We start from the raw sequence: 25,966 nt of genomic DNA on the forward strand, positions 1-25,966 counted from the left end.
ACTATACTATGCGTTTGGGGACATGACCACAAGATTGTGCTTCTTTGAACATATTCCACCTTTATTCCTGTTATAAAAAGCTCCACTCTTCTGGGAAGATGTTCCACTAGATTTTGGAATGTGCTTGTAGAGATTCATTTAGCCACAAGGGTGTTAGTAAAGTCAGGTACTTAAGTAGGTGAGAAGGTGAGGAGATCTGGGGTGCAGTCAACCTTCCAGTTCATCCCAAAGGTGTTCACTAGCTTTATAGCAGAGGATCTTCCACTCCAACACATGTAATGCATTCAGGTACAACATTCACATTCATCTCAAAGGTGTCCAATATTGTTGGAGCTCTACAGCAGGAGATCTTCCACACCAACCCTGCTTTGCAATAATGTCTATTGTATGCAATTGAATTGTAGGCAAGACAGAATTTATTTTCTACCCATATTAAGCCTTTAAAAAAAAAAAAAAAAAAAAAAAAAAAATTTTTTATAGACACTCAGAAATGGACCAAATAAATATCTCAGGAGTTTGAGTATTTCTGGTAAAGAAAAAGAAAAGTCTAGCAGATACTGTAGATAATTCAATAATTGCTTCAGGTAAATAAATGAATAATCTGATCAATTTAGTATATAAATCTTTTTATACACCGACCAGGTATAACATTATGACCACCTGCCTAATATTGTGTTGGTTCCCTTCTCCTGACCCATCAAACATCAACAGCACGAACTTCTTCAGCAGTTTGAACTACAGGAGCTCGTCTGTTGGATCGGACCACACGGACCAGCCTTCGCTCCTCACGTGCATCAGTGAGCCTCGGACGCCCACAACCCTGACCACTGCAGACCAGGAACATCCCACAAAAGCTGCAGTTTTGGAGATGCTCTGACTCACAATTTGTTAAACTCCCTCAAATCCTTACACTTGTCCATTTTTCCTGCTTCTAACACATCAAATTTAAGAATTAAATGTTCACTTGCTATATCAGACACCTGATAACATATATCTTATTATTATTATTATTTCGGCTGCTCCCATTAGGGGGCGCCACAGCGGATTATCCGTCTCCATACCCCCGTCCACTACACCTGCCTCATTCGAACCAACTGCCTGCATGTTTTCCCTCACCACATCCATAACCCTCCTCATCAGCATTCCTCTTTTCCTCCTTCCTGGTGGCTCCATCCTCAGCCTTCTCCTACTGATTTAATTCAATTCAATTCATTTTTATTTGTGGTCACTGTGGCAAGGAAAAAACTCCCCGAGATGACATAAGGAAGAAACCTTGAGAGGAACCAAACTCAAGAGGGAACCTCATCCTCATCTGTTGATTTATTACAGATAAACGCTATGATGATGATCAGATGCAAACTGTAGTCCTGAGTCAGTGTAGCAGACTGTTAACATTAACTACAGTCCAAATCCATCCTTAAAGCTCCTGTTCTAACTCCATAATTTCATGGAACCAACCAAGGCGTTGATGAGAAATCATCCCCAGCTGCACAGAGTGGCCTTCAATCGAAGAGAACATTATCCAAAAGCAGGCCAGGACGATACCCCTGTCCCTTCTCTGCACATGTCCAAATCATCTCAATCACACCCCCCTCACCTTGTCTATAAAACGTCCTACATGCGCTGTCCCTCTAATAAACTCGTTTCCAATCCTGTCCATCGTCGTCACTCCAAATGAACATCTCAACATCTTCAGCTCTGCTACATCCACCTCCACCTCCTGTTTTATACTCAATGCCACTGTCTCTTAACCATACAACATATCAGGTCTCACCACAGTCCTATAAACTTTCCCTTTCACTCTCACAGATACTCTTCTATCACAGATCACTCCTGCTATCACTCTTCTCCACCCACTCCACCCTGCCTGCACTCTTTTCTTCACTTCTCTAACACACTCTCCATTACTTTGCTTACTTACTTACCTGCATTTCTTTTATTAACCCCAGGGAACTTGAACTCCTCCGCCTTCTTCATTCCTCAGGCATCCTCTCACCTTCCAGAATCTGGTTAAAAACTCCACTGAACATCTCTCCTAAACATCTTCATGCTTCTGTCATCTGGACCTACTGACTTTCCACTCTTCATCCTCCTAATTGCTGCTCTCACTTCCTTCTTACTAATCCTATCCACTTCCTGCTTCACCAACTCCACACCATCCAACCTTCTCTCTATCTCATTTTCCTTGTTCATCAGCTGCTCAGAATACTTCCTCCATCTTCTCAACACATTTCCATCTCCATCCTTTATTGCTCTAATTTACAGCACATCCTTCCCAGCTCGGTTCCTCTGCCTGGCCAATCGGTATAAATCCTTTTCTCCTCCCTTAGTGTCCAACCTCTCCTACAGCTCCTCATATGCCTTTTCCTTGGCTTTCGCCACATCCCTCTGCACCTGCTGCCGCATCTCCTTGTACTCCTGCCTACTTTTCTCATCACTCAGTCTATCCCACTTTTTTTTTTCTCTCCAACCTCTTTCTCCTTCTGCTCTCCTGCACTTCCCCATTCCACCACCACGTCTCTTTGTCTTCTATTCTATTTCCAGATGTCACACCAAGTACTTTCCCAGCCGTCTCCCTCATCACTCCTGCAGTAGTTGCCCAATCAAACAACACCTCTTCAACACCACCACCGAGCTTCTGTCTGACCTCTTCCCTGAACCTCACACTACACACCTTCCTCCTTCAGTTTCCACCATCTTATTTTTCTTTCAGTCCTCACTCTTCTCCTCTTCTTCTTCGCCCCCAAAACCATCCTACAGACCACCATCTGATGCTGTCTAGCTACACTGTCCCCTGCCAACACCTTACAGTCTCCAATCTCCTTTGGTTGCATCTCCTACATAGAACAAAGTCCACCTGTGTGCACCTTCCTCCACTCTTATACGTCACACAATGATCCTCCTTCTTCTTGAAATACATGTTCACCACCTTTCAGCAAAATCTACCACCATCTGCCCTTCCACATTTCTCACCTCAAAGCCATACCTACCCAACCTGATATATATATATATATATATATATAGGAGTTTGCCAAAAGTCACTTGAAGGACACTTAAGGACAAAGATTCTCTTTGACTCTTTGAGCCTGAATGCCAAGCGTTATATCAGGAGGAAACTAGGCACTGCTCATCACCTGGCCAATACCATCCATGCATGGTGGTGGCAGCATCATGCTGTGGGGATGTTTTTCTGCAGCAGGAACTGGGAGACTCGTCAGGATCGAGGGAAAGAGAATGCAGCAATGCACAGAGACGTCCTTAATGAAAACCTGCTCCAGAGCGCTCTGGACCTCAGACTGGGGTGACCGTCACCTTCCGACAGGACACGACCCAAATCACACAGCCAAGATAATAAAGGAGTGTCTACAGGACGACTTTGTGAATGTCCTCAAGTGGCCGAGCCAGAGCTCAGATTCGAACCCGATTGAACATCTCTGGAGAGATCTGAAAATGACTGTGCACCGACGCTCCCCGTCCAAACTAATGGAGTTCGAGATGTTCTGCAAAGAAGAACAGGAGAAACTGCCTAAAAATACGTGTGTCAAGCGTGTAGCATCAAACACTCCAAAAGACTTGAGGCTGTAACTGGTCCCAAACGAGCTTGAACAAAGTATTGAGCAAAAGCTGTGAATATTTATGTACTTGTGATTTTTTTTGTTTATTTTTTAATACACAACTTCTATCACGTTGTTATTATGGGGTTTTGTTTGTAAAATTTTGAGGGAAATAATTAATTTAATCCGTTTTGAAATAAAGCTGTAACATAAAATGTGGAAAAAACTTTCCAGATGCACTGTAGCAATTATTCAGATTCCAATCAAATAAATTTCCCCGAAAGCAAAATTAAAGTATACACAGTTTCCTCAATCTGATAAAGATAAAAATGGCACCTTTTTAAAATCAAGTTCTCTTACTTTTTTATAGGCTACTCTTAGGTCTGTTGTGTGGATTATGAGATGAAACCTGGCAACCCTGGTTAATGATATTACAAAGCTACTGTTTTATTTTCATATATTTTCGCAGTAAATTGCAAATTCAGGCAACAAATTCACTAGTTAGGAGTTACGTCATTTGGTGATTTCCACAATAATTTCAACAGAACCTTTTGAGTAGTTCGGAGTTGTTGCTGATCCTGTTTCTTAATTCTTCCCAGAACTGCCTGATTACTCAAGATGCCCAACCTCTGGATGGAGTTCTCTTCGACTGGAACCACTTTTGTGGATCTGTGGGTTAATAGTTGTTTTTAATTCTAATAAAGAAAACAAAGCTTTTGTTTCATAAATTACTTTTTTTTTAAATGTATAATAAAGCCTTGTTTTTTGGTGCTTGTCAGATCACAGCCAGTTTTATGGATCTCCATTAAACTCAAGAAGCATGAAGATGAATATGGACTGTAATTCATATTTTGCTACAATGTCTGAGTGCTTCCAATGCTATGGAAAGATTCACACTTAAATCTCCACCAGAGAACAGGTGATAACCTCAACAGTAATAGATCTATAGCGATGCCTGAAATACATTCACCAGCACCAAGATGAGGATGAGTTCCCTTTTGAGTCTGGTTCCTCTCAAGGTTTCTGCCTTATTCCATCTCAGGAAGCTTTTCCCTCACCACCACTCCACATTTTTAAGGGATAAACTTATAGAAACAAACTTTTTTTTGGAAGTGATAGCTCAGTGATTAAGGCTCTCGGTTACTAGGGGGTTCAAGCTGTAGTATCAACAAGCTGCCACTCTTGGGCCCTTGAGGAAGGCCCTTAAGGCATTTTGGAGACACGGTAATAAGAGACACGAAAGAGATGTGCAGAGGAGGGACATGGGGTGTATTGGTAGAGGAATGCTGAGAAAGAAGGAAAAGAGGAAGGTTGAAGACATGCAAGTGGTTGGTTTGAAATAGACAGAGTGGTATGGAGACGGATGGTCCGCCGTGGAGACACTTAATAGGAGCAGCCAGAGGAAAAAGAAAAGAAATCGCCATGTATTTATTTTTATGAAGCAGCTTTGGGACAATGTCTATTCGCTGTACACAAAATATAATTGAACTGATGCTTGTTGTTTGTGTTTATATTTAACGCTGACCTCAGATGTTTATTATCTAAAGACGATGATGTAATCTCTTATAAATGGAATTAAATAATGAGACCACCAAAATATATTTTATAGAGATTTATAAACCTGAAGTTTAGGATCTTTGCAAGTTCAGCACCAGAACCACTAAAGCATAAAGAAGGGAAAGAGAAATGTGGTGTGTGTGTGTGTAAGGTTTATTTCTGAGTGATGGGGAAAGAGTTCTGGTCCATAAGCTCCCCGACTTTCTCCTGCAGTATGTGCACAACTTCAGCCAGGATAAAGACATGTGTATCGTCCAGATCCTGGATGATGAACTTCTTCCCCAGAGCTGAGGTTTCATCCAGGTACAGAAGGAACTGCTTCATCGCCGGGTCGCTGTGATTCAAGACAAGAAATGGACTTTATAAGGTGATTTATTTGAGCCATGAAACAACACTGACGTTAGACAGAGAGAAGATAAAGAGCTTACCATTCCACAAGAACTCCTTTTAACACATTTACCATCTTTGAAAGCGGAAACTAAACCAGCTGACAGTCCAAATCCCCTGATAGAAGCGTCCTGGAGAAGAACAGGAACACAATGAGGGATATTTTATGTGTAAATAAACAGTAAACACACTGGATAATCAGACGAATAGGTGTAGAAATTAAACCTTTGTTGGAAAAACAGCTAAATTCAAACCTCCAATGAGGATTTTAAACAACACAAAGTATATTTATGTGCCTACAATTTAAAAAAAATAATTTGTATTTTGCTATAGAACAATGAACACACGTTAGAGACCTGCTGCGCGTATACACCGTGTTTTACGGTATCCAATAGGCGCAATAGAGGAAATAACGTGGTTCTTTATATTCGGTTAAAACGATCAACTTTTTTATCCAAAATCTGAAAATAAAACGTGCTATAAACTATAAAACATCGCTATGTTAATGCAAATATGATTTACACATTATATTTAATGTCTCGGGTGTACAATTGTGATGTAATCACTGGAAAAATGAGGTAGTACGTATTATTCTAACGATGTATTAATTTAAGATGTCTATTGCACGATATGAATTTTTACGAAATATTTCGTATTTAAAAATTACCATTTTGAAACATCAAAAACGCAATATATAAAGAAATAACGTGCAAGAAATTTAAATAATATTTAAATAATGTATTTATTTATTAGCTACACGAAATATTCCCGAAATGCACCTCCTAAAGAATGTGTATATTTTAATAATACAAAAGCAATACATTTTTTTTTACCAAAATAATTGTTTTAATAAGAAAAACAAACGACACAAAGCGCATTGGATTTACCGTAAAACCTCGTATATACGCGCACCAGGAGTTTCCATCGCAGTCGTGTTCGGTAGCTGTTCTATTATTTCACCCTTCCTGAGCATCATCGCGCATTAAACACCCGTTTGTTCAATATAACACAGCGCCCTGATCAGCATCTTTTAATAATTATTGAATTTATGTATTAAAATATGTTATATTTGTGGAAAAACATACTTACAACGCGAGCTCCTGTTGTTTTCCTGTTTGCTTTTCTTCCTGTGGTTTATTTTAGGACGAACTCCGGAACAACAGCGCCACCTGCAGTCCTGGAGTAAAGGACTTTTATAAAAATGGCGTACTTTCCCTAAATCGAATTTACAATTATATATTAAACAAATTGGAAAGAAATTCGATTAAAATAAATATTTGGTAACCAAGAAAATGTATAACAATATATAAAATTACTTTCAAAACAACCAAAACAAGATAATTTATTTTGATAGATCATGACCCTTCTGACCTGTTTTGATGTTTTCAACAGTTTGTAATATATAACTAAGATTATGTTGTGAATTTACACATAAAATTGAAATGTGAGGAGATCTGTAGTGTGCCTGAGGTATTCACCCCTGCCAGAGAAAAGCCCATAAACTACTTACCATCAGATCTGACATAATCATCTGAATCCACCCATGTTTGGTGACTTTTTCTTCTCCTTGGTTGTGTTGTCCATCTATTTCTCTACCCATCCATCCCTGCTCACACAACTCCACAATGCACATAGGTCATGTAATGGACTGGAGTTTCTTCTAGACTGTGCAGATGATCATGTAGAAACATATGAGGTTTGCCTGTTATTGTGTAAGTCGCTGCTGTAGGCGGCAATGAAATGAAATTGGTCTGTAACAATGTTTAAGGTGATATGTGACGAAACATCCACATGAAACCCTGAGGATTCCCAGCAGAACATCACCCAGAGCTTTAGATTTGACATTTTGCAGGACGATAGGCTGAATTTAAATGTATTTATTTTAAGAACTGTTACAGGAAACCAAAGGTGGTAATATACAGTTCTCCAAACTCCACCCATTTTAAGACTATGAAATCTATACTAACTATATTAACACTTTATGGAAACGTAAGCAGAAGATGCATGTGTCTCTTTTTGAACATCCCATTCCACAATCAGTCCTTCCTTGCTGTTACTAGATTTTAGAGTGTGCTTGTGGAGATTTGTGGAGGTTCATTCAGCCACAGTGGTAAAAGTAAATTCTGGTACTGATGTAGGTTTGAGGAGGATCTTTATAGCAGGAGATCTTCTAATCTAACCCATGTGACATGTCTGGGGCTCGTAGTTCATCCTATACAATTGTGCACCTCCAAATTTGTGGTAACAGTTTGGAGAAGAACCACATACGTCTGGAAAAAAATCAGATGTCACAATACTTCCAGCCACACGGTGCACTTTATTGATTGCGCTGGTGATGAAATTTTGGCACGGATTTAACCGTCATGTCAATATTAAGAACTCGTTTTAACACTGATCCACACAGAAAACTACAGATCCATTCATTAAATTTGAGGTAGTGGCACTGAACATGAAGTCAGCAGTACGGTGAGCCTCCATCAGGTTCTGGTGTTCTAGAAAGCATATATAAATTATAAGTAATAACCGTTAGAGGTTGGCCGAAAACCAAATCCTGTAGATGAAAACACCAGATTTCAGCCGATTATGTGTCCTCTGAGAGCGTCCTGAATAAACTGTAGGCTCCGTTTGTACAGAAACGTGTCCTTCTTCTCTGGTTTGCAGATGTTCAGATGATCCACGCCCACTTCTAGGAGATCTCCGACACCCAGATCTGCACGAGGTACAAGAAGATGTGAGTTAAATAAGAATTAATTAGAGATAAAAATTTTTTTTTCAATATGGCAGTAAGTGACTGTGCAGAATAGTTCTGTTGAGATTTCGGCTGAATTCTTGATTTAGATTTCTGATATCGGCGTGAACAGACGTGACGAACGTGACTCCTCTTACCGAGAAGCTGTGAAATTGAAACCAAATAATCGTAGACGACTTCTAGAAATGCTAATGTCTTCTCCTTACAGGAAAATGCATCTTCGGCTCGTTTATGTGAAACATCCCTGTGAATGAGCTGTTACCATGGAAACGGTGAGAATATTAGAACGAGCTCCTCTTCTTCTTCTTTCGGCTGCTCCCATTAGGGGTCGCCACAGCGGATCATCCGTCTCCATACCACCCTGTCCTCTATATCTGCCTCTTTTACACCAACTACCTGCATGTCTTCCCTCACCACATCCATGAACCTCCTCCTTGGCCTTCCTCTTTTCCTCCTACCTGGTGGCTCCATCTTCAGCATTCTTCTACCAATATAATTCATGTCCCTTCTCTGCACATGTCCAAACCATCTCAATCTCACCTCCCTCACCTTGTCACCAAAACGTCCTACATGCGCTGTCCCTCTAATAAACTTATTTCTAATCCTGTCCATCGTCGTCACTCACAACGAAAACCTCAACATCTTCAGCTCTGCTACCTCCAGCTCCACCTCCTGTCTTTTACTCAATGCCACTGTCTCTAATCCATACAACATCGCAGGTCTCACCACAGTCCTATAAACTTTCCCTTTCATTCTTACAGATACTCTTCTATCACAAATCACTCCTGTCACTCTTCTCCACCCACTCCACCCTGCCTGCACTCTTTTCTTTACTTCCCTAACACACTCTCCATTACTTTGCACTGTTGACCCCAGGTACCTGAACTCCTCCACCTTCTCCACCTCTTCTCCCTGCAACCACATCACTCCACTGCCCTCCCTCTCATTCACACACATGTACTCTGTCTTACTCCTACTGACTTTCATTCCCCTTCTCTCCAGCGCATATCTCCACCTCTCCAGGCTCTTCTCAACCTGCTCTCTACTTTCACCACAAATCACAATATCATCTGCAAACATCATAGTCCAGGGAGACTCCTGTCTGACCTCGTCCGTCAACCTGTCCATCACCACTGCAAACAGGAAAGGGCTCAGGGCCGATCCTTAATGCAGTCCAACCTTCACCCTGAACCAGTCTGTCGTACCTACTGCACACTTTACTGCCGTCACACTGTCCTCATACATGTCCTGCACCACCCTCACATACTTCTCTAACACACCTGACTTACTCATACAATACCACAACTCCTCTCTCGGCACCCTGTCGTACGCTTTCTCTAAATCCACAAATACACAATGCAGCTCCTTCTGTCCTTCTCTATACTTCTCCATCAACATCCTCAAAGCAAATAAGGCATCTGTGGTGCTCTTCCTCGGCATGAAACCATACTGTTGCTCACAGATGGTCACCTCTTCTCTCAGCCTGGCTTCCACTACTCTTTCCCATAACTTCATGGTGTGACTGATCAACTTAATTCCCCTGTAGTTACTGCAGGTCTGCACATCTCCCTTATGCTTAAAGATTGGTACCAGCACACTCCTTCTCCATTCCTCAGGCATCCTCTCCCCTTCCAGAATCCTGTTAAACAATCTGGTTAAAAACTCCACTGCCATCTCTCCTAAACATCTAAACGCTTCTACCGGTATGTCATCTGGTCCAACCGACTTTTTCATTCTTCATCCTCTTAATCGCTGCTCTCACTTCCTCCTTACTAATCCTATCTACATCCTGCTTCACCAACTCCACATCCTCCAACCTTCTCTCTCTCTGATTTTCCTCATTTATCAGCTGCTCAAAATACTCCCTCCATCTTCTCAACACACTCCCCTCACTAGTCAACACATTTCCCTCTCCATCCTTTATTGCTCTAACTTGCAGTACATCCTTCCCAGCTCGGTTCCTCTGCTTGGCCAATCGGTATAAATCCTTTTCTCCTTCCTTAGTGTCCAACCTCTTATACAGTTCCTCATATGCCTTTTCCTTGGCTTTCGCCACATCCCTTTTAACCTGCTGCCGCATCTCCTTGTACTCCTGCCTACTTTTCTCATCACTCTGTCGATCCCACTTCTGTTTTGCCAATCTTTTTCCCCTAATGCTCTCCTGCACTTCCTCATTCCACCACCACGTCTCCTTGTCTTGCTTTCTATTTCCAGATGTCACACCAAGTACTTTTCTAGCTGCCTCCCTCATCACTCCTGCAGTAGTTGCCCAATCATCCAGCACCTCTTCACCACCATCAAGCCCCTGTCTGACCTCTTCCCTGAACCTCACACTACACTCTTCCTTCTTCAGTTTCCACCATCTTATTCTTCTTTCAATCCTTACTTTCCTCCTCTTCTTCTTCGCCTCCAAAACCATCCTACAGACCACCATCCGATGCTGTCTAGCTACACTGTCCCCCGCCAACACCTTACAGTCTCCAATCTCCTTCAGGTTGCATCTCCTACACAGAAGATAATCCACCTGTGTGCACCTTCCTCCACTCTTATACGTCACCCTATGATCCTCCTTCTTCTTAAAATACATGTTCACCACTGCCATTTCCATCCTTTTAGCAAAATCTACCACCATCTGCCCTTCCACATTCCTCTCCTTAAAACCATACCTACCCATCACCTCCTCATCACCTCTGTTCCCTTCACCTACATGCCCATTAAAGTCTGCCCCAATCACCAATCGTTCTTTCCTAGGTACACCATCTACCACTTCATCTAATTCACTCCAGAATCTTTCTTTCTCCTCCATCTCACAGCCAACTTGTGGAGCATAGGCACTGATGACATTTATCATCATCCCTTCAAATTCCACCTTCACGATCATCACCCTATCAGAAACTCTCTTCACCTCCACTACACTCTTACTGTACTCTTCCTTCAGAATCACCCCTACACCATTTCTCTTCCCATCCACACCATGATAAAACAGTTTAAACCCACCTCCAATGTTCCTGGCCTTACTCCCTTTCCACTTGGTCTCCTGAACACACAACACATCTACCTTTCTCCTCTCCATCATATCAGCTATCTCTCTCCCTTTACCCGTCATAGTACCAACATTTAAAGTACCAACCCGAACCTCTACTCTCCTACACTTCTCCTTTCCCTGCCGTCTCTGTAGACGCCTTCCTCCTCTCCTTCTCCTCCTTCAGCCAACAGTAGCCCAATTTCCACCGGTACCCTGTCGGCTAACGCTACCTGTGGCGGTCGTTTTTAACCCGGGCCTCGACCGATCCGGTATGAAATTCTCATTTGTGATCCGCATATTTGATTTGGCACATGTTTTACGCTGGATGCCCTTCCTAACGCAACCCTCCCCATTTACCCGGGCTTGGGACCGGCACTAAGAGTACACTGGCTTGTGCCCCCCTAATGGCTGGGTTATTATTAGAACGAGCTAAAGCTGCGATTTGAACTTCTGAGCTTTGTCCCGTTGCTGTGTGCTGATCTGACGTACCTGCTGAATCGGCAGGAACCACTAATATGTTTATCATGGGGCCGACGGACGTAGGCAGGGATTCGGCAAAGCTCAGGATCTCGAACTTTTTGTCTTTCGCCATGTTGAGGAAATTCTCGTTCAGGTCTCGTAGGGCCGGAGAGTCTGCGTGAAAAGACGAGAATGAACAATCAACACGGACGGAATAAAACCTGATGGATGGGAAACTAAAGAAAAGAGCCCAACCTTTGCAAAGCTCTCTGACTTCTATGGAGGGGAACAGGAGGAAGCGCACATTCACGGAGTACTCGGCCATGAAGGTACCCCGGTGAGGGACGCTGTAGAACAACACGCCCTTCGTGTTCTTGACCAAAGAGCTCAGGTCGGGATCCTGAGAGGCATCTAGGAGCATCTTTTTCACCAGCAGGCCTAAAAAAAAAAAAAAAAAAAAACACGGAGGTCTGTACAGGACCGCTCGTCCACCTGTAGCTAATAAATAACAAACTGACTGGACCAAGGATCAGAAATCCATCCTGAACATCTTTATAATCAACCTGTGATTTTGAAACGGATTTATTTTGTAACCCGCTTTTGGTTTAAACATCTTTCATTTCCACGTTTTCGCTTTAAATGACCCACAATGCCGTGACACCCCGTCATCTCCCGGCCAGGTTTTTTTTTCGGAATCGTTTGCGCTAGGAGACCCGAACCTGTTCTGGCATGACGATGCCCCACAGTGCACAAAGCCAGCGTCATGAAGATCTGCTTCATATGGGTTGGAAGATGTGGATAATCACCTGCTATTGAACAACTTTGGGATGAATGTGAACTGTGTTGTGTGTGCAGGAAGTTACAGCTCTACCTCTGCCATGTTAATCTGTATTATATGTGACTCTCAGTACACGCCTCGGCCTCCGTAGTGTTGTGATGTGTCATTCAAAGTTCAAAAGGTACATATAAATCACAATCTTTTAGCCATATAGTGTAGCATGTACAGTTCTTCCCCCATTAGATATGATCTTGAATGAAGTGTGATGAAATGTGCAGGTTTATCTCTGACCCACCCGTGACTCACCTCCCATACTGTGCGCCACCCAAACCACAGGCCGCTCTCCGACTCCTGCGGCTTTCAGCTTCTTCAGCAGTTCTCCGCTTCGATATGCTAAAGACTTCCTGCATACAACTCCATATCAGTGAACTCACTAGGAAAGTATCACCGTCCAAACCGCATTTGTTCTTTCCATTACCTCTGGTTTTCAGCAGGACACTTGGCTTTCCAATCGCTCAGGTGCGTGTCGTATTCCACAGACAGAATTCTGAGGTTGGGACAGTCGGCTGCTAACCACGTCTGCAGGTCAGAAAAAAACAATAAGAGGACGAGAAAAGCGAAATAAACCGAAGGAGGTGAAAAGGTCGACCGCACCTTAGGCCAGCACTCGGTGTAATCCTTGTGTATCCCTGCAGATTTTTCGACATCCGTGAGATCGCAGTCTTTCTGTCGCCACGTTTTGAAGGCAGCTCCCAGAAGGCCGTGTACAAACAGGACGTCTGCGTTCACGGGCTGCCTGCGTTTAGAAAAATAACCCGCCTTTAATACAAAAATATATTATAAATATTATTTTTAATCACTAAACATTTGTTTTACTGATGCGCCAAGTCTCAAATCAGCACCAAAATCCGTTAGACGCTCACGTCCGGCAATTAAAACCGTCCGTGTGGAAACACAGCAAAAGTTCCGTTTGATGTCCTGATGATTTAAAACACCATAATGACTTTCAAACTTTTACATGAATATTTTGTCTTCATGCTTCATGTTGAGTTCGGATTCACTAATAATCAACATACATTTGCATAAAGCCCTTATATTTTTCCATGCCCATGTTGATAAGAGAATTAAAAACTTGAAAAGTATTCATTTATCGTACATTTAAAATGTATGATTAAGTTGCGACTAATCACAGGTTACCTTAAATATTTAAATCAATGGACAGCCCTAATTTATGTTGGTATATAATACAGTTTATATACATTTCTAATTAATTCCCATAAATAAGTTTCCAATTCCAAATATTTTCCAAATTCCCCAGATGAAGTTCCCATGGAACCTGCCTCTAATTTCTGCTCTTTCACCACATTGAACCACATGAATCGATTACCTGGTGCGACACTGTGGATGTAAAACATAAACACCATCCTGGTACTTCTGCACCTCCGTGTCCCGGTCCAGGTTGGCTAAAGCACGTGCAGCGTGGGATGCCTGGATGATGTGAGGAGACTGCGCCATCTCGGCTAGGACTGGCAACCAACCTACGGCAACACAACAGAATCCCCAGATCATTGGTCAAGTTGTTTTAGGGGTCAGAAAACGTATAATGGTTTTCATCTACATCAAAAGAATGATGTATCTACACTACATGGCCAGAAGATGGCGCCGGTGAGATCAGCTGCAGTCATGACGGCTCCTACTTTAATATCAGCACATGGATGCTTTAAAAACTGGACTTCTGTCAATATCACTTTCATATACAGATTCATCCCTTCCTGCCTTCTTCTTTTTCATATATTAATAGTATATACATATATATCTTTATGACAGTCTATATGAAGATCTATATGAAAGTCTATATGAAGATCTTTACGACAGTCTATATGAAGGTCAACACGAAGGACTATATAAAGATCTACACGAGGGACTATATGAAGATCTACACAAAGGTCTATATGAAGATCTATACGAAGGTCTTTATGAAGATCTATACGAAGGTCTATATGAAGATCTACACGAAGGTCTATATAAAAGTCTATATGAAGATGGATGTCCGCGTGTGAAGGTTTAGCCGAACCTGACTGCACTATGTCGTTGTGTAAGCTCTCGTTCAGCGCCAAGTTCCCGATGATGTGCAAGATGTTGCGCTGAATCTTCTGTGAATCCCGTCGAAGCTGGTAGACTCTCTGTAAAAGCTGCAGTCCTCCGTTGGCAACGATGTGATCACAATGACTCGGGACCTGTGTTGCAGTTTAGAAATATTAATACTGAACTTTATACTCTACACTACGCCATACTGGGACACTGATGGATCACTGATGCTTTACAGATCTTTTACTGCCAGCAATCATCATTCAGTTCTTCTTCAGTTCATCATTCAGTATCATCTCGGGGTAATTATATACCTGTATAAAACTGTAATTCATAGAATATTCTACATTATCTTCTATATATCTATAACATCTGTATAAATTTTGTAGTTTTACATACAATGTACACATCTTATATTGTAAATCTTATATTTCTCTCTCTCTCTTTCTCTCTCTCTCTCTCTCTCTCTCTCTCTCTCTCTCTCTCTCTCTCTCTATATATATATATATATATGGCACGTTACACACATCTAATACAATTTTCTTAAAATTTTCTTTTCTGAGATATATATTGTTTTTTTTTTTACTGTACAAGACGATACTGTATCTATCTGTCCATCTGTCTGCCTGCCTGCCCGCCCGTCCATCAGTCTGTCCATCCATACTGTCTATCAATCCTGTCAGTCTGTCCGTCTATCTGTCTGTCTGTCTGTCTGTCTGTCCATTCATTCATCCATCCATCTACCTATCTATCCTGTCTGTCTGTCTGTCTGTCTGTCTGTCTGTCTGTCTGTCTGTCTGTCTGTCTGTCTGTCTGTCTGTCCGTCTATCAATCCTATCAATGTCTGTCTGTCTGTCTGCCTATTCATCTATCCATCTATCCATTTACCTGTCTGTCTGTCTGTCTGTCTGTCTGTCTGTCTGTCTGTCTGTCTGTCTGTCTGTCTGTCTGTCTGTTCGTTCATCCATCCATCCATCCATCCATCCATCCATCCATCCATCCATCCATCCATCCATCTATTTATCCAGTCTGTCTGCCTATCTGTCTGTCTGTCCATTCATTCATCCATCTATCTACCTATTTAACCTGTCTGTCTGTCTGTCTGTCTCTCTGTCTGTCTGTTCTTTTGTCCATGTATTCATTTATCCATCTACCTATCTATTCTGTCTGTATGTCCATCTATTCATCCATCCATCTACCTATCTATCCTGTCTGTCTGTCTGTCTGTCTGTCTGTCTGTCTGTCTGTCTGTCTGTCTGTCCTTCCGTCTGTCCGTCCATTCATTCATTCATCCATACATCCAACCATCTACCTATCTGTCTCTCGATGCTTGTTATGTGTGCGCGTGTATTTCTTCACCTTTGAGTGCTGTACGAGGGCCTGTAGGCAGAAAGACTCCACCTTCTCAGAGGGGATGGAGGTGAGGCTCTGAGTATAAGGCAGGCCATTTCCTCCAAAACACCACAACCCTCCCTACGACATGTTAAAATCAGAACCAAAAACACAGCAATGCTGTGGTATAAAAAGCACAATGCCACAATACTTTTATGGATGCAATGATAAAAAAAAAAACAACAACAAAAAACAAACATGTATTTGATGTGTATAAGTGTGTGTGTGTGTGTGTGTGTGTGTGTGTGTGTGTGTGTGTGTGTGTGTGTGTGTGTGTGTGTGTGTGTGTTCCTCACCCGTTGAGAGGCGAGGGACTGAGTGCTCTCTCTCAGTGCCAGCGAGGTAAAATACTGCACACACCGATCCACCTCTGACTGAGGCAACGAAGCCAGGAGCTGCCTCAAACCATCCTCTATTAGATACTCCTGAGGACAGGAGAACGCAGAATTAACACAACAACGAGATCTCATAACGGAGATGATTTCAACAGAGACACAACAAAGATATGCTGTAAACACACACACTCACATCCTCCAGTTTAGGCAGTGAGGGTGCGGAAAGGAAAAATCGCAGGTCGACGTTTGGAGTCCGAGCCAGACCTATAGCCGTGCGCTGGTCTATAGACTGAGCCGCTGTCTGGTATTGATAATCTGTGATTGACAGGTCAGTCGGCCAATCAGAAGCCACGCAGAAATAAATGAAATCACAAAGATCATAAGTTCAATAGGCTACAGAGATCTATATACATATATATGTAGAATTTGTCTATTTCATTTAAATATAGATTTTTACCACAGAAAAAAGACCCATGCAAAAGAAGTAAATATGCAATGACTGAATGAACATTTAGTTTAATAAAAATCTCTCTCTCTCTCTTCGTTCCTTCATTCGTTTGTTCACATTTTCACTTTCAAACAAACTTTCGTTTGTTAGTTACTTCGAGTGTTCCTTTGTCCGTTCGTTACTTTATTCCTTCAGTCATTCCTTCATTCCTTGAATCATTCATCCTTCTTTTGTTCATTCCTTCAAGCGTTACTCCGTAACTTTTTTTTTTTTTCATTCCTACATCCCTTCATTCCACTCTTTGTTCACTCCATTAGTTGCTCTTTCCTTATTCCCTTCATTCAATCTATCGGTCGTTCTTTTGCTCATTCCTTTAGTATTTCTTCATTCCTTCTTTTATTCCTTTAGTCATTCTATCATTCGTTCCTTTCTTTGTCCATTTCTTCGTTCGTTCCTTCTCCCCTTCATTTGTTGCTTCATTCATTCCTTCGGTTGCACCTTCGTTCATTCCACTAGTTGTTCCTTTGTTTCTTTAGTTCTTCCCTCCGGTTGTTCTTTTGTTCCTCCGTTCATTCATTCATTCGTTCCTTCCTTTGGGCATGCCTTTGTTCCTTCGTTCATTTCTTTGTTCACCATGGACAGATTTTGGATCCACCATGACCCAGGACTAAATCACTTACTGATCACCTACGCCGCATGATAGAGATTTAAGATCTAGTGGTCAATGTCATCACCCGTTTTATCGTCTCTTACCCTGCCAGTGTCTGTGTGCCAGGTCCTGTACGGCCTGCAGGCGCTCGGACCGTCTGGACGAGCGGGTTCTATTCAGCAGAACCCACAGAGCCAACTCGTTAGGATCTGCATCCTGATGGCTTATGTGCTCTAACACACAAACACACACAAACATAAATCACAGCAAAGAAAAAAGAAACCATCTTATTCTACTTAAATAATTCAGCACTAAAATATCTTCCAGGTTCCTCTGCCAGAAGGTTCAGACCTACATTATATAGACAAAAGTTTGTGGGCACCTGACCATAAGATTTATGTGGTTTTTGAACATCTCATTCCACATTTAATCCCCATTTGCTCTTATAATAATCTTCACTCATCTGGGAGGATGTTCCACTAGATTTTTGTGGCCACAATAGGGTTTGTAAAGTCAGATACTGATGTAGGTGAGGATGTGAGGAGACCTGGGGTGGAGTCAGTGTGAAAACATTCATCCCAAAGGTGTTCAAAAGGTTTGGAGCTCTATAGAAGGAGATCTTCCACTCCAACCCATGTAAAGCGTATCTTCATGGAGCTGACTTTGTGTACAGGGGTGTTTAGATGTTAGATCAGGTTTGGATCTCCTAGTTCATCTGAATCCATAGACATCCTACACAAAAACAGTTTGTAGAATAAACATATATGGCTGGAAAGGTCAGGTGTCCCAATACTTTTGCCCATATAGTGTAGTTAATCTTTCAATATGATGAGGGGGGAAAAATCTAGGCTTTACAAAGATCATCTCAGGTGAACACTTTACACATAAACACTAATGTTTAGGGTGTGAAGAACTTAGAAACTGGTGTTATGTGAAAAATAAACAAAGAATTATTTGTATATCATTTGCATGATTTGTTGATATTAAAATTTTCACGTAACTCAGACGCCACTGTATTTACATAACAAACAAACATGGAAACTAGAGGGAGCTCATTACCATCTAAGGGATAATGGAGGACTCGAGATGAAATTTCAATAAGTTTCCTCACTGCTTTATGAAGCTCCGTCCTGGCTTTATAGGTCAGAGCTAAACAAACAAACAAACAAACACATTTGACCCTATAAACGAGTAGAATATGAACAGAAGAAACAAGTCATAATGTTTTTATACACTAAGGTCATCAGAGAACATATGACAAAAGCAGGAACGTACTGGTCTCTTGTTCGACCTTGGTGATGGGGCTGAGGTAGATAAAAGACTTGTGTCTCTCCTGGAGTATGGCCCGAGTGTCCATGGTGACCGCCTGGTTCAGCTTGACAACCTCGTAGGCGATGAAAACGCAGCCGCTGTGTAAACGACAAGGTGTAGAAGAAGAGAAAAGACACCAGTAACATTAAATCTCACAGGTATGAAGCTGTTTGTAATTTCTTCAGTCTTCTTGCTATTATAGAAGGTTTCTTATTACATATATAGAAATAAAACTATACAGTGGTTTAGAAAAGTTTTGGAACTTCTATGGTCTTCTATGGTTGTTAAGAGACACATGCATGTTTCCTAGGCAACAAACAGCTATACACGCTCTCCACATCTGGACTGGACGTTCCTCCAAACGTTCAGCTGAAATACTTTGAGTTTTCTTTATGATCCAGTTCACCCCAGAGCAGTTCAATAGGATTGACTGGGCAGAACATTCCATGATAGATATCACTCCAGACCACTGTTTGCTCTCGAAATAACTCTTACAGAACTCCAGACGGAATTACATGATGTTGAAGTATGGAAAGGTTGCCATGTTGTTTTTTTTTCCACTTTCTGGAATAAGTCTTCAACCTTTTCTGCTCCAAAACAACTCCACCTCCATGTGTGATTGTGGGGGTGAGGGAGTTTGATATATCTTCATATCTTCTCCTCTGTTCTCCATCTTACACAAGTTCTTTTGTTAGAGACAAAAATGTCTAATTTGTCCATTTATTCACTCTCCAATTCTTGTGTGATTTATTTGCCTTTGTACTGAGTTTGTTGCATAGAAATAAAAGGAACACACATGTGTCTCAAAAACTATAATACACTCTGTGTCTCTGTATGGCAGAAAATATTTATATTTACCAAAATACTTGATTTATATCAGACTTATCCCAGATTTAGGAGTGATTTCATTTATATGATATTTTTTCAGACCAAATAAAATCAATCGATATGATATTGGAATTATGGGGAGATTCAATTTAGGGTTTTGATTATTATTATTGTATTATTTTAAGGCATATTTTTATTATTACTATTATAAAATAAAGAAAAATACATTTCAAATAAATATAATAGCACTATTATTAATAATAATAATAATTATTAATATTTAATAATATTCATGAATTAATATCAGTATATAATTAATACATTACAAATAAATATGGTATAACACTATTAATAATAATAATTATTAATATTTATTAATAATAAAAAATATGCATTAGAATAATAAAATAATAATAATTCTTATTAATAATAGTGTTATATTATATTTATTGGTCATTTATTAATTATATACTAATATTAATTAATTAATATTTGCATATTTATTTCCTTCAGTATTTTCATGATTCAGTATTCATAAAAAAAAAAAAGAAGAGATTAAAGAAAGTCACATTAATAAATCAGACAATAGAATCCGTACCCCAGTACGACGGCACCCGTTACTTTAGCGACTTTACCTGCAAGCAAGAAAGAAATGGAAAGCAGTGAAATGTATAAAACGGTCCACATGAGTCACAGCTGTGTGCAAATGTTTACACACCCTAAAAACACACATGAATATGAATATTCTCTTTCCAATACTACAATATATGGACAAAAGTATTTGGACACCTGACTTTTCCAGCCATATAAAGTACTTTTACCACAAATCTTGGAGGTACACAATTGTATAGGATGTCAATGGATTCACTATGGAGACCCAAACCTGTTCCTGCATGACAATGCCCCTGTGCACAAAGCCAGCTTCATGAGATGTTGTGGAAGATCTCCTGCTATAGATTTATTGAACACCTTTGGAATGGCCTCCTCACCTTCTCACCTACATCACTACCTGACTTTACTAACACACTTGTATCTGCACAAATCTCCACAAAATCTAGAACATCTTCCCTTATAATAGCAAATGGGGACTAGATTTCGGGGACTGCATCGGGATGAAAATGAACGATGTGATGCATCGTTTTTTAAAATATTTGCATCAGCAAAAAACGCTTCATTTATATATAATTATCAGCAGATGCGCTGTACTTTTATTATTTCGAAAGTGACGGATAGTTTGTGACCAATATTTTCTAAGTAGGTCGATTTTAAATATATCCTGAGAGTCACAGAATACAGATTAACATGGCAGAGGTAGAGCTGTAACTTCCTGCACACACACAGCAGGCAAAGAACGTCTGTTTTTTTGCAATACAAAGGCGTGTATGTGAAAGGGAAATGCGTTAGGAGTCAGAAAGCACGTAAGTAAATTGATGTATGTCAATTTGCTGTAGGTCTTTGCAGGGCATCATATTCTTTCTATTGAATTTCATCACACTGTGTTGAATCGAATGGAGATTATGGAGATTCTCTTTCCTAATGTTCAGGTGTCCACAAAAGTTGTTTGTCCATAAAGTGTATCTATACACTATAATAAGCTCTTTTGTAATCTTTGCAGATTTTGAATACAGGGAAAGAACCAAAGAAGACGTACGAAAGTCTTTCCAGGGGACGACTTTTTTCAGGCTCTGCCCTGTGGAGCTCAGCCTCCGACACGGGATCAGGCGCAAGGCGGCAACCGACATCTGCACAGATGATGGACAAGAACAAATATTACCACTAACTCCACAAATTTTGGGTTCTTCAGGTGACATGATTTCAGGGACAGTGTTTACACTTGTGCAGCTCATTCGTTTAACATTTTAATGTGAATATTGTGAAAAAAAGTTAAGCTCTGAATATGGATCATTAAAAGTGAACAGGGGGCTAAAGGAAGGATTTTGTGAGGAACAGATAGATCTGGTTATCTCTACAGCAAGTCAGGTTTTTAGGTCACAATGTGGGTTTAAGTCAAGACAAGGGCTGAATTCAAAATGGCGCCATGCTCCCTATCTAGTGCACTAATATAAGGCAGGTCATAACGGCTTCAAGTGCACTTCATATAAAACTACTAGGATTTTTGACATTCAGCCACAGGATTGCTGGAAATCTCCAAGTGGTTTCCCTTTTAGCGAGGAAATGTTTAATCGGGTAACAATATAGATACATTTAATATATTTCTATATTGCAAAAAATAAAATGAAAATCACAATGTTACCCAGCCACCATTATGTCATCGCGCTAATTATATATATCTATTTATATAAAATAAAGCGAAGGGATCATTTACCTTGTTTTACAGAATTATAAATGCTAGAAATAATGTATTAGAGCTAAAGGGGAATCCCTTCCCAGGTTTCATTTCAGGCAGCAGCAAAACATAAATAAACAGGAAGCGACGCGACATTTATCGTAAACCGTCTCGCAGGACGTAAAAACAAAATGGCGCCCGGGTTTTTATTTCTACCGTATTTACGGCTCTCATGAGAACGCTGCTTTATGTAGTTGATGAAATCAACATAAAAAGGGATCTTGTTAAACAGTATTGATATTGAAGATACAAAAAAGAAGTGATATATTTTAGATGGTTGATTCATTTTCCTGCAACATTTTAAAAGTACAAAAGTTTTTGCTTTCAAATGTACTTAAGCACTATGATTTATTATATCTATAATGTTCCTGTGATCATTTTTATCACAAGACTCTTGTTTTAATCACCTCAGTTTATGTGTAAAGACTCGAATGTGACTCTCAGCACACTGAACTATTAATAAAATGATATTAATGACTCAAACACTGATTTCTATTACAATTATCATGAACCTTCTTTTCAACTACTTAAAAAAACGTGTAAATGAGGTCACGTGTGTTGTGGCGAGTTCGAGTCTGGAGATTCTTCATAATTTATTCCTCTCTTAATGTTCTGCTTGATGTTGAACTGATGCTGAACTGTATCAGTAGATACACCAAGCGCCAATGAAAACAAAACAGAGCGAGAGCTCGATCCTGATTGGTTACTCGCTGCGTGTTTCACTAGTTACGTTTTTATCCAAATAAATAAAAAGTAACGACTGATTTCACTAAACGTGGTTAAGTATAAAGTAAGATATTTGAAATGTAGTGAAGTTAAAGTCTCCCCAAATGGTAATACTTCAGTAAATTACAGATACATTAAAAAATACTTAAGTTCTTTAACGAATTACATTTACTTTGTTATTGTCCAACATTGTTAACAAATAACTAATAGAGTTACTGAAATATGCGTCGAAATTATACACATCATTGATCCAACTAAGCAGTTCCTCAAGACATATAAAGCTGATCTCTATGAATTTTGTCCTTTTGGGTGTGGAATGAATGTTAAGACTGTATGTTAAATGTATGTATGCTAATTAATATATATATATATTTTTTATTGAGGTTTAGTGTTTATTTACTCTGTAAACTTATAACTGTAAAATTTATATAAAGATGTTATATTTTATCTTGATGAAAACATGTACACAAATGTAAAACGGTCAGAAAGGCTTTCTATATATATTACTTCAAGGTTGACTTAAACATTTTTTGTTGAAACTTTATAAGGATTTACAAGTCGGAAAGCAACCAGAACTATGAATACACTCAAAGATCTAAATCCCTTTTTTTTTTTTTTATGATAACTATATAGGTATACTCCTCCTGTTTTTTCTCCTTCATTTTCTTTCTTTCTTTCTTTCTTTCTTTCTTTCTTTCTTTCTTTCTTTCTTTCTTTCTTTCTTTCTTTCTTTCTTTCTTTCTTAAAATGTTAATGTTATATTTGTAATATTTCATTATAGTATGAATGTTAAATGTTTCAGTAATCAATAAAAAAAAATCCTTTACGACAGCGTCATCTAGTGGTGCACTAATTTTATTACTGTTTTATTATAATATTTTATATATATATATATATATATATATATATATATATATATATATATATATATATATATATATATATATATATATATTATTATATATATATATATATATTTTATTATTTTATTATTTTATATATATATATTTTATATATATATATATATATATATATATATATATATATATATATATATATATATATATATATATATATATATATATATATATATATATATACATACATACGTATAAAGATGAATACAGCATTATATGTTGCTGTCCAATATGCAAATTATCTTCTTTTATATTGGCCTAAAAAAATGTAAATAATATAATTATAAAATACGAGGGAGTGCAACCCATTCACACGATAGAAAACTATTATAATTATTAAGGGAAATATTTTATATTTGATGATAAATAAATCAGTATTTACTGGTCTGTGTACAAAGTACAAATCTAATAGTAAGTCTAATGCAATTACAGTCTAAAAATATTCATTATTTATTTGTTTATTCTTCTTAATTGTTGTACATTCAAGGGTTTTAGGGTGGGGGTTTAAAATGTCGTTTCAGTTTTCTTATGAAAGTTTAATAGTTTTATCACTTTGTGTAAGAAACAAAACAAAAACATGCCTGATAGTAAAGGCTCAGAAAGACATTTGGGTTTTATCACATAATTGATAATGATGTCATGTTGCAGCTGTTGCAGGTTGTCGCAGGTCACCGTCCATGAGGTCACATACAGCCTTCCTCATGGAAAAGGGAAATCCAGGCTGCAGTTCTGTGAGGAACATCATGTCACTGTCAGGATGTGAGTGATACACTTTTATCAGTGTTCCTCCCAAAAATGCTGTTTAAGTATAAAATCACTTGTTCATCATCTATTGTGTGGTTTATACGATTAAAACAAATCAATGTGTCTCCAGTGCCAGGTTTCAAGACAAGGTGTTTCTGACTCTGAATTGTACAGTCTTTCTCAAACTTTAGGTGTAACTTTTTTTGGTACTTTGGACTGTGATGAATATAAACAATCTGTTATATGGGCTTAGGGCTGCAATTACTGTGAACGGTTTTGTGTTCTAGTTTCCATCAGTGAACAGTCGATAATCTCACCAAAGATTGAACTGTAGTAAATAGACATTCGGTGTTGAAGATGAGGATTAGATTAGATTAGATTAGATTAAATTAGATTAGATTAAATTTAACTTTATGCTCATTGCACATGTTTTTTTTTATACCAAAGACTGTAGAAAGAACATCACTTATAATCTTATTCTCCAGTAATCATGTTAGTTCTCACTCTCCAGTGTTCTGTATTGTTGAAAGATTTATGATCACTCTCTTGATGTCACCCAAATGAGGATGGGTTCCCCTTTTGAGTCTGGTTCCTCTCAAGGTTTCTTCCTCATTACATCTAAGGGAGTTTTTCCTTGCCACAGTCACCACGGCTGCTCATTAGGGATAAACACACACCATTCACCTTAACTGTTGATTTCTGTAAAGCTACTTTGAGACAATGTCTGTTGTGAAAAACGCTATACAAATAAACTTGACTTGACATGTTGCGGTACAAGGCAATGAAATGCAATAAGCATCTAATTGTATTAGTACCAGTACAATGGTAATGGGTATTGCCCTTTTGAGTTCCCTTTTAAACAGTGGCAGGCCATTAGATCTTCTCTTCTTGTTTAAACTCTATCAGAATCACTTAGACTTTCAATTTTATGTTTTTTTTTTTTTTTTTTTTGTAAAAATGTTAGAGTTAGAGCTTAGAGTTTCCATTTAATCAAATTTCAGCCATCACATTTGACAGGGACAAAATCTGTTGTGAGGCCTTAAGGATCAGCGCTGCATAGCATAAAGTACATGTTGCTTGAAGCTGTTGCTATAACCAATTAGATTCCGAGTTGGCGACACCTGGACCATCTAGCAATGTCAGCATTTTCATGTCCTTTGATTGGTCAGGGAGCGCACTGGTCAGAGCTCGCAACCAGCATCTGTCGCAAACTGCTCAAACTTAAATATTTTTTCGTGTGGATCTAAAAGCTGTTTTTTCATTCCACAACTTATACTTAATACTTTTGCATTTTCTTTCCTGTAGAATTTGCACAAAAACACACAATTTGGCTTTATTTCAAATCTCCAGGAAAACTCTGGGTAAATATTATGAGGTAAATATCGATGTTTCTGCTAGAGATGACGAATGCTGTGGCTACAGTGAAAGGAGACGTGTTGTATTGTGTTTATTTGGTTTCTTGCTTTAGTGATGACATTAATTTTCGCTGTATGAGATTCCTGTCTGTAATGCAGCACTCTGTTATACTGGGTTTCTTTATAATATTGATGGTTTCTATAGTTGTGGTGTCATAATGATGGTATTAAGAGATGGACTGATATAGGCAGGGCAACACTGAAGGCCTAGGTGGGAAATGCATGTCCCACCACTCTATTTGACTTTGTTTCCCCCC

The 25,966-nt window shown here is 39.3% G+C and overlaps 2 protein-coding genes across 6 annotated transcripts; both read right to left on the reverse strand.

The window, feature by feature from the left end:
* Window positions 1-5,202: 5,202 nt before the first annotated feature.
* Window positions 5,203-6,677, reverse strand: gtf2h5 (general transcription factor IIH, polypeptide 5). Of its 4 annotated transcripts, none has more exons than XM_083562806.1 (3): window positions 6,588-6,677; window positions 5,540-5,629; window positions 5,203-5,445 (listed from the first exon to the last, which is right to left on the reverse strand). In XM_083562806.1, exons 2-3 carry the CDS (start codon window positions 5,572-5,574, stop codon window positions 5,265-5,267), a joined length of 216 nt encoding a protein of 71 aa, XP_083418932.1. In that variant the 5' UTR covers window positions 5,575-5,629; window positions 6,588-6,677; the 3' UTR covers window positions 5,203-5,264. The 4 variants fall into 4 exon arrangements, with proteins under 4 accessions (XP_083418932.1, XP_083418935.1, XP_083418933.1 ...); XM_083562809.1 differs by having other exon boundaries at window positions 5,540-5,615; window positions 6,591-6,657; XM_083562807.1 differs by having other exon boundaries at window positions 6,584-6,625.
* A 683-nt stretch (window positions 6,678-7,360) lies between these two features.
* Window positions 7,361-22,043, reverse strand: serac1 (serine active site containing 1). Of its 2 annotated transcripts, XM_083562651.1 has the most exons (17): window positions 21,887-22,043; window positions 21,212-21,302; window positions 20,159-20,195; window positions 18,697-18,830; window positions 18,481-18,570; window positions 17,526-17,654; window positions 16,518-16,639; window positions 16,286-16,414; window positions 15,957-16,070; window positions 14,584-14,746; window positions 13,897-14,047; window positions 13,164-13,305; window positions 12,988-13,088; window positions 12,816-12,913; window positions 11,987-12,169; window positions 11,762-11,905; window positions 7,361-8,208 (listed from the first exon to the last, which is right to left on the reverse strand). In XM_083562651.1, the coding sequence occupies exons 2-17, from the start codon at window positions 21,300-21,302 to the stop codon at window positions 8,072-8,074; spliced, it is 1,965 nt and encodes a 654-aa protein (XP_083418777.1). In that variant the 5' UTR covers window positions 21,887-22,043; the 3' UTR covers window positions 7,361-8,071. The 2 variants fall into 2 exon arrangements, with proteins under 2 accessions (XP_083418777.1, XP_083418778.1); XM_083562652.1 differs by lacking the exon at window positions 20,159-20,195 and having other exon boundaries at window positions 21,887-21,988.
* Window positions 22,044-25,966: the final 3,923 nt, after the last annotated feature.

The sequence above is a fragment of the Silurus aristotelis genome, assembly GCF_946808225.1.
Source record: "Silurus aristotelis genome assembly, chromosome: 15".
Classification (NCBI taxonomy): Eukaryota; Metazoa; Chordata; class Actinopteri; order Siluriformes; family Siluridae; genus Silurus; species Silurus aristotelis.

Excerpts from the sequence above, each read along its gene's own strand:
- gtf2h5 (XM_083562806.1), bottom strand. The coding sequence starts at position 5,574 with ATGGTAAATGTGTTAAAAGGAGTTCTTGTGGAATG. Across the intron at positions 5,446-5,539 it reads AAAGGAGTTCTTGTGGAATG|CGACCCGGCGATGAAGCAGT; the intron begins GTAAGCTCTTTA and ends CTTGAATCACAG.
- serac1 (XM_083562651.1), bottom strand. The coding sequence starts at position 21,302 with ATGTCGGTTGCCGCCTTGCGCCTGATCCCGTGTCGGAGGCTGAGCTCC. Across the intron at positions 20,196-21,211 it reads CGTCCCCTGGAAAGACTTTC|GTAAAGTCGCTAAAGTAACG; the intron begins GTACGTCTTCTT and ends TCTTGCTTGCAG. Across the intron at positions 14,747-15,956 it reads CCCTCGTACAGCACTCAAAG|GTCCCGAGTCATTGTGATCA; the intron begins GTGAAGAAATAC and ends ACTGCAACACAG.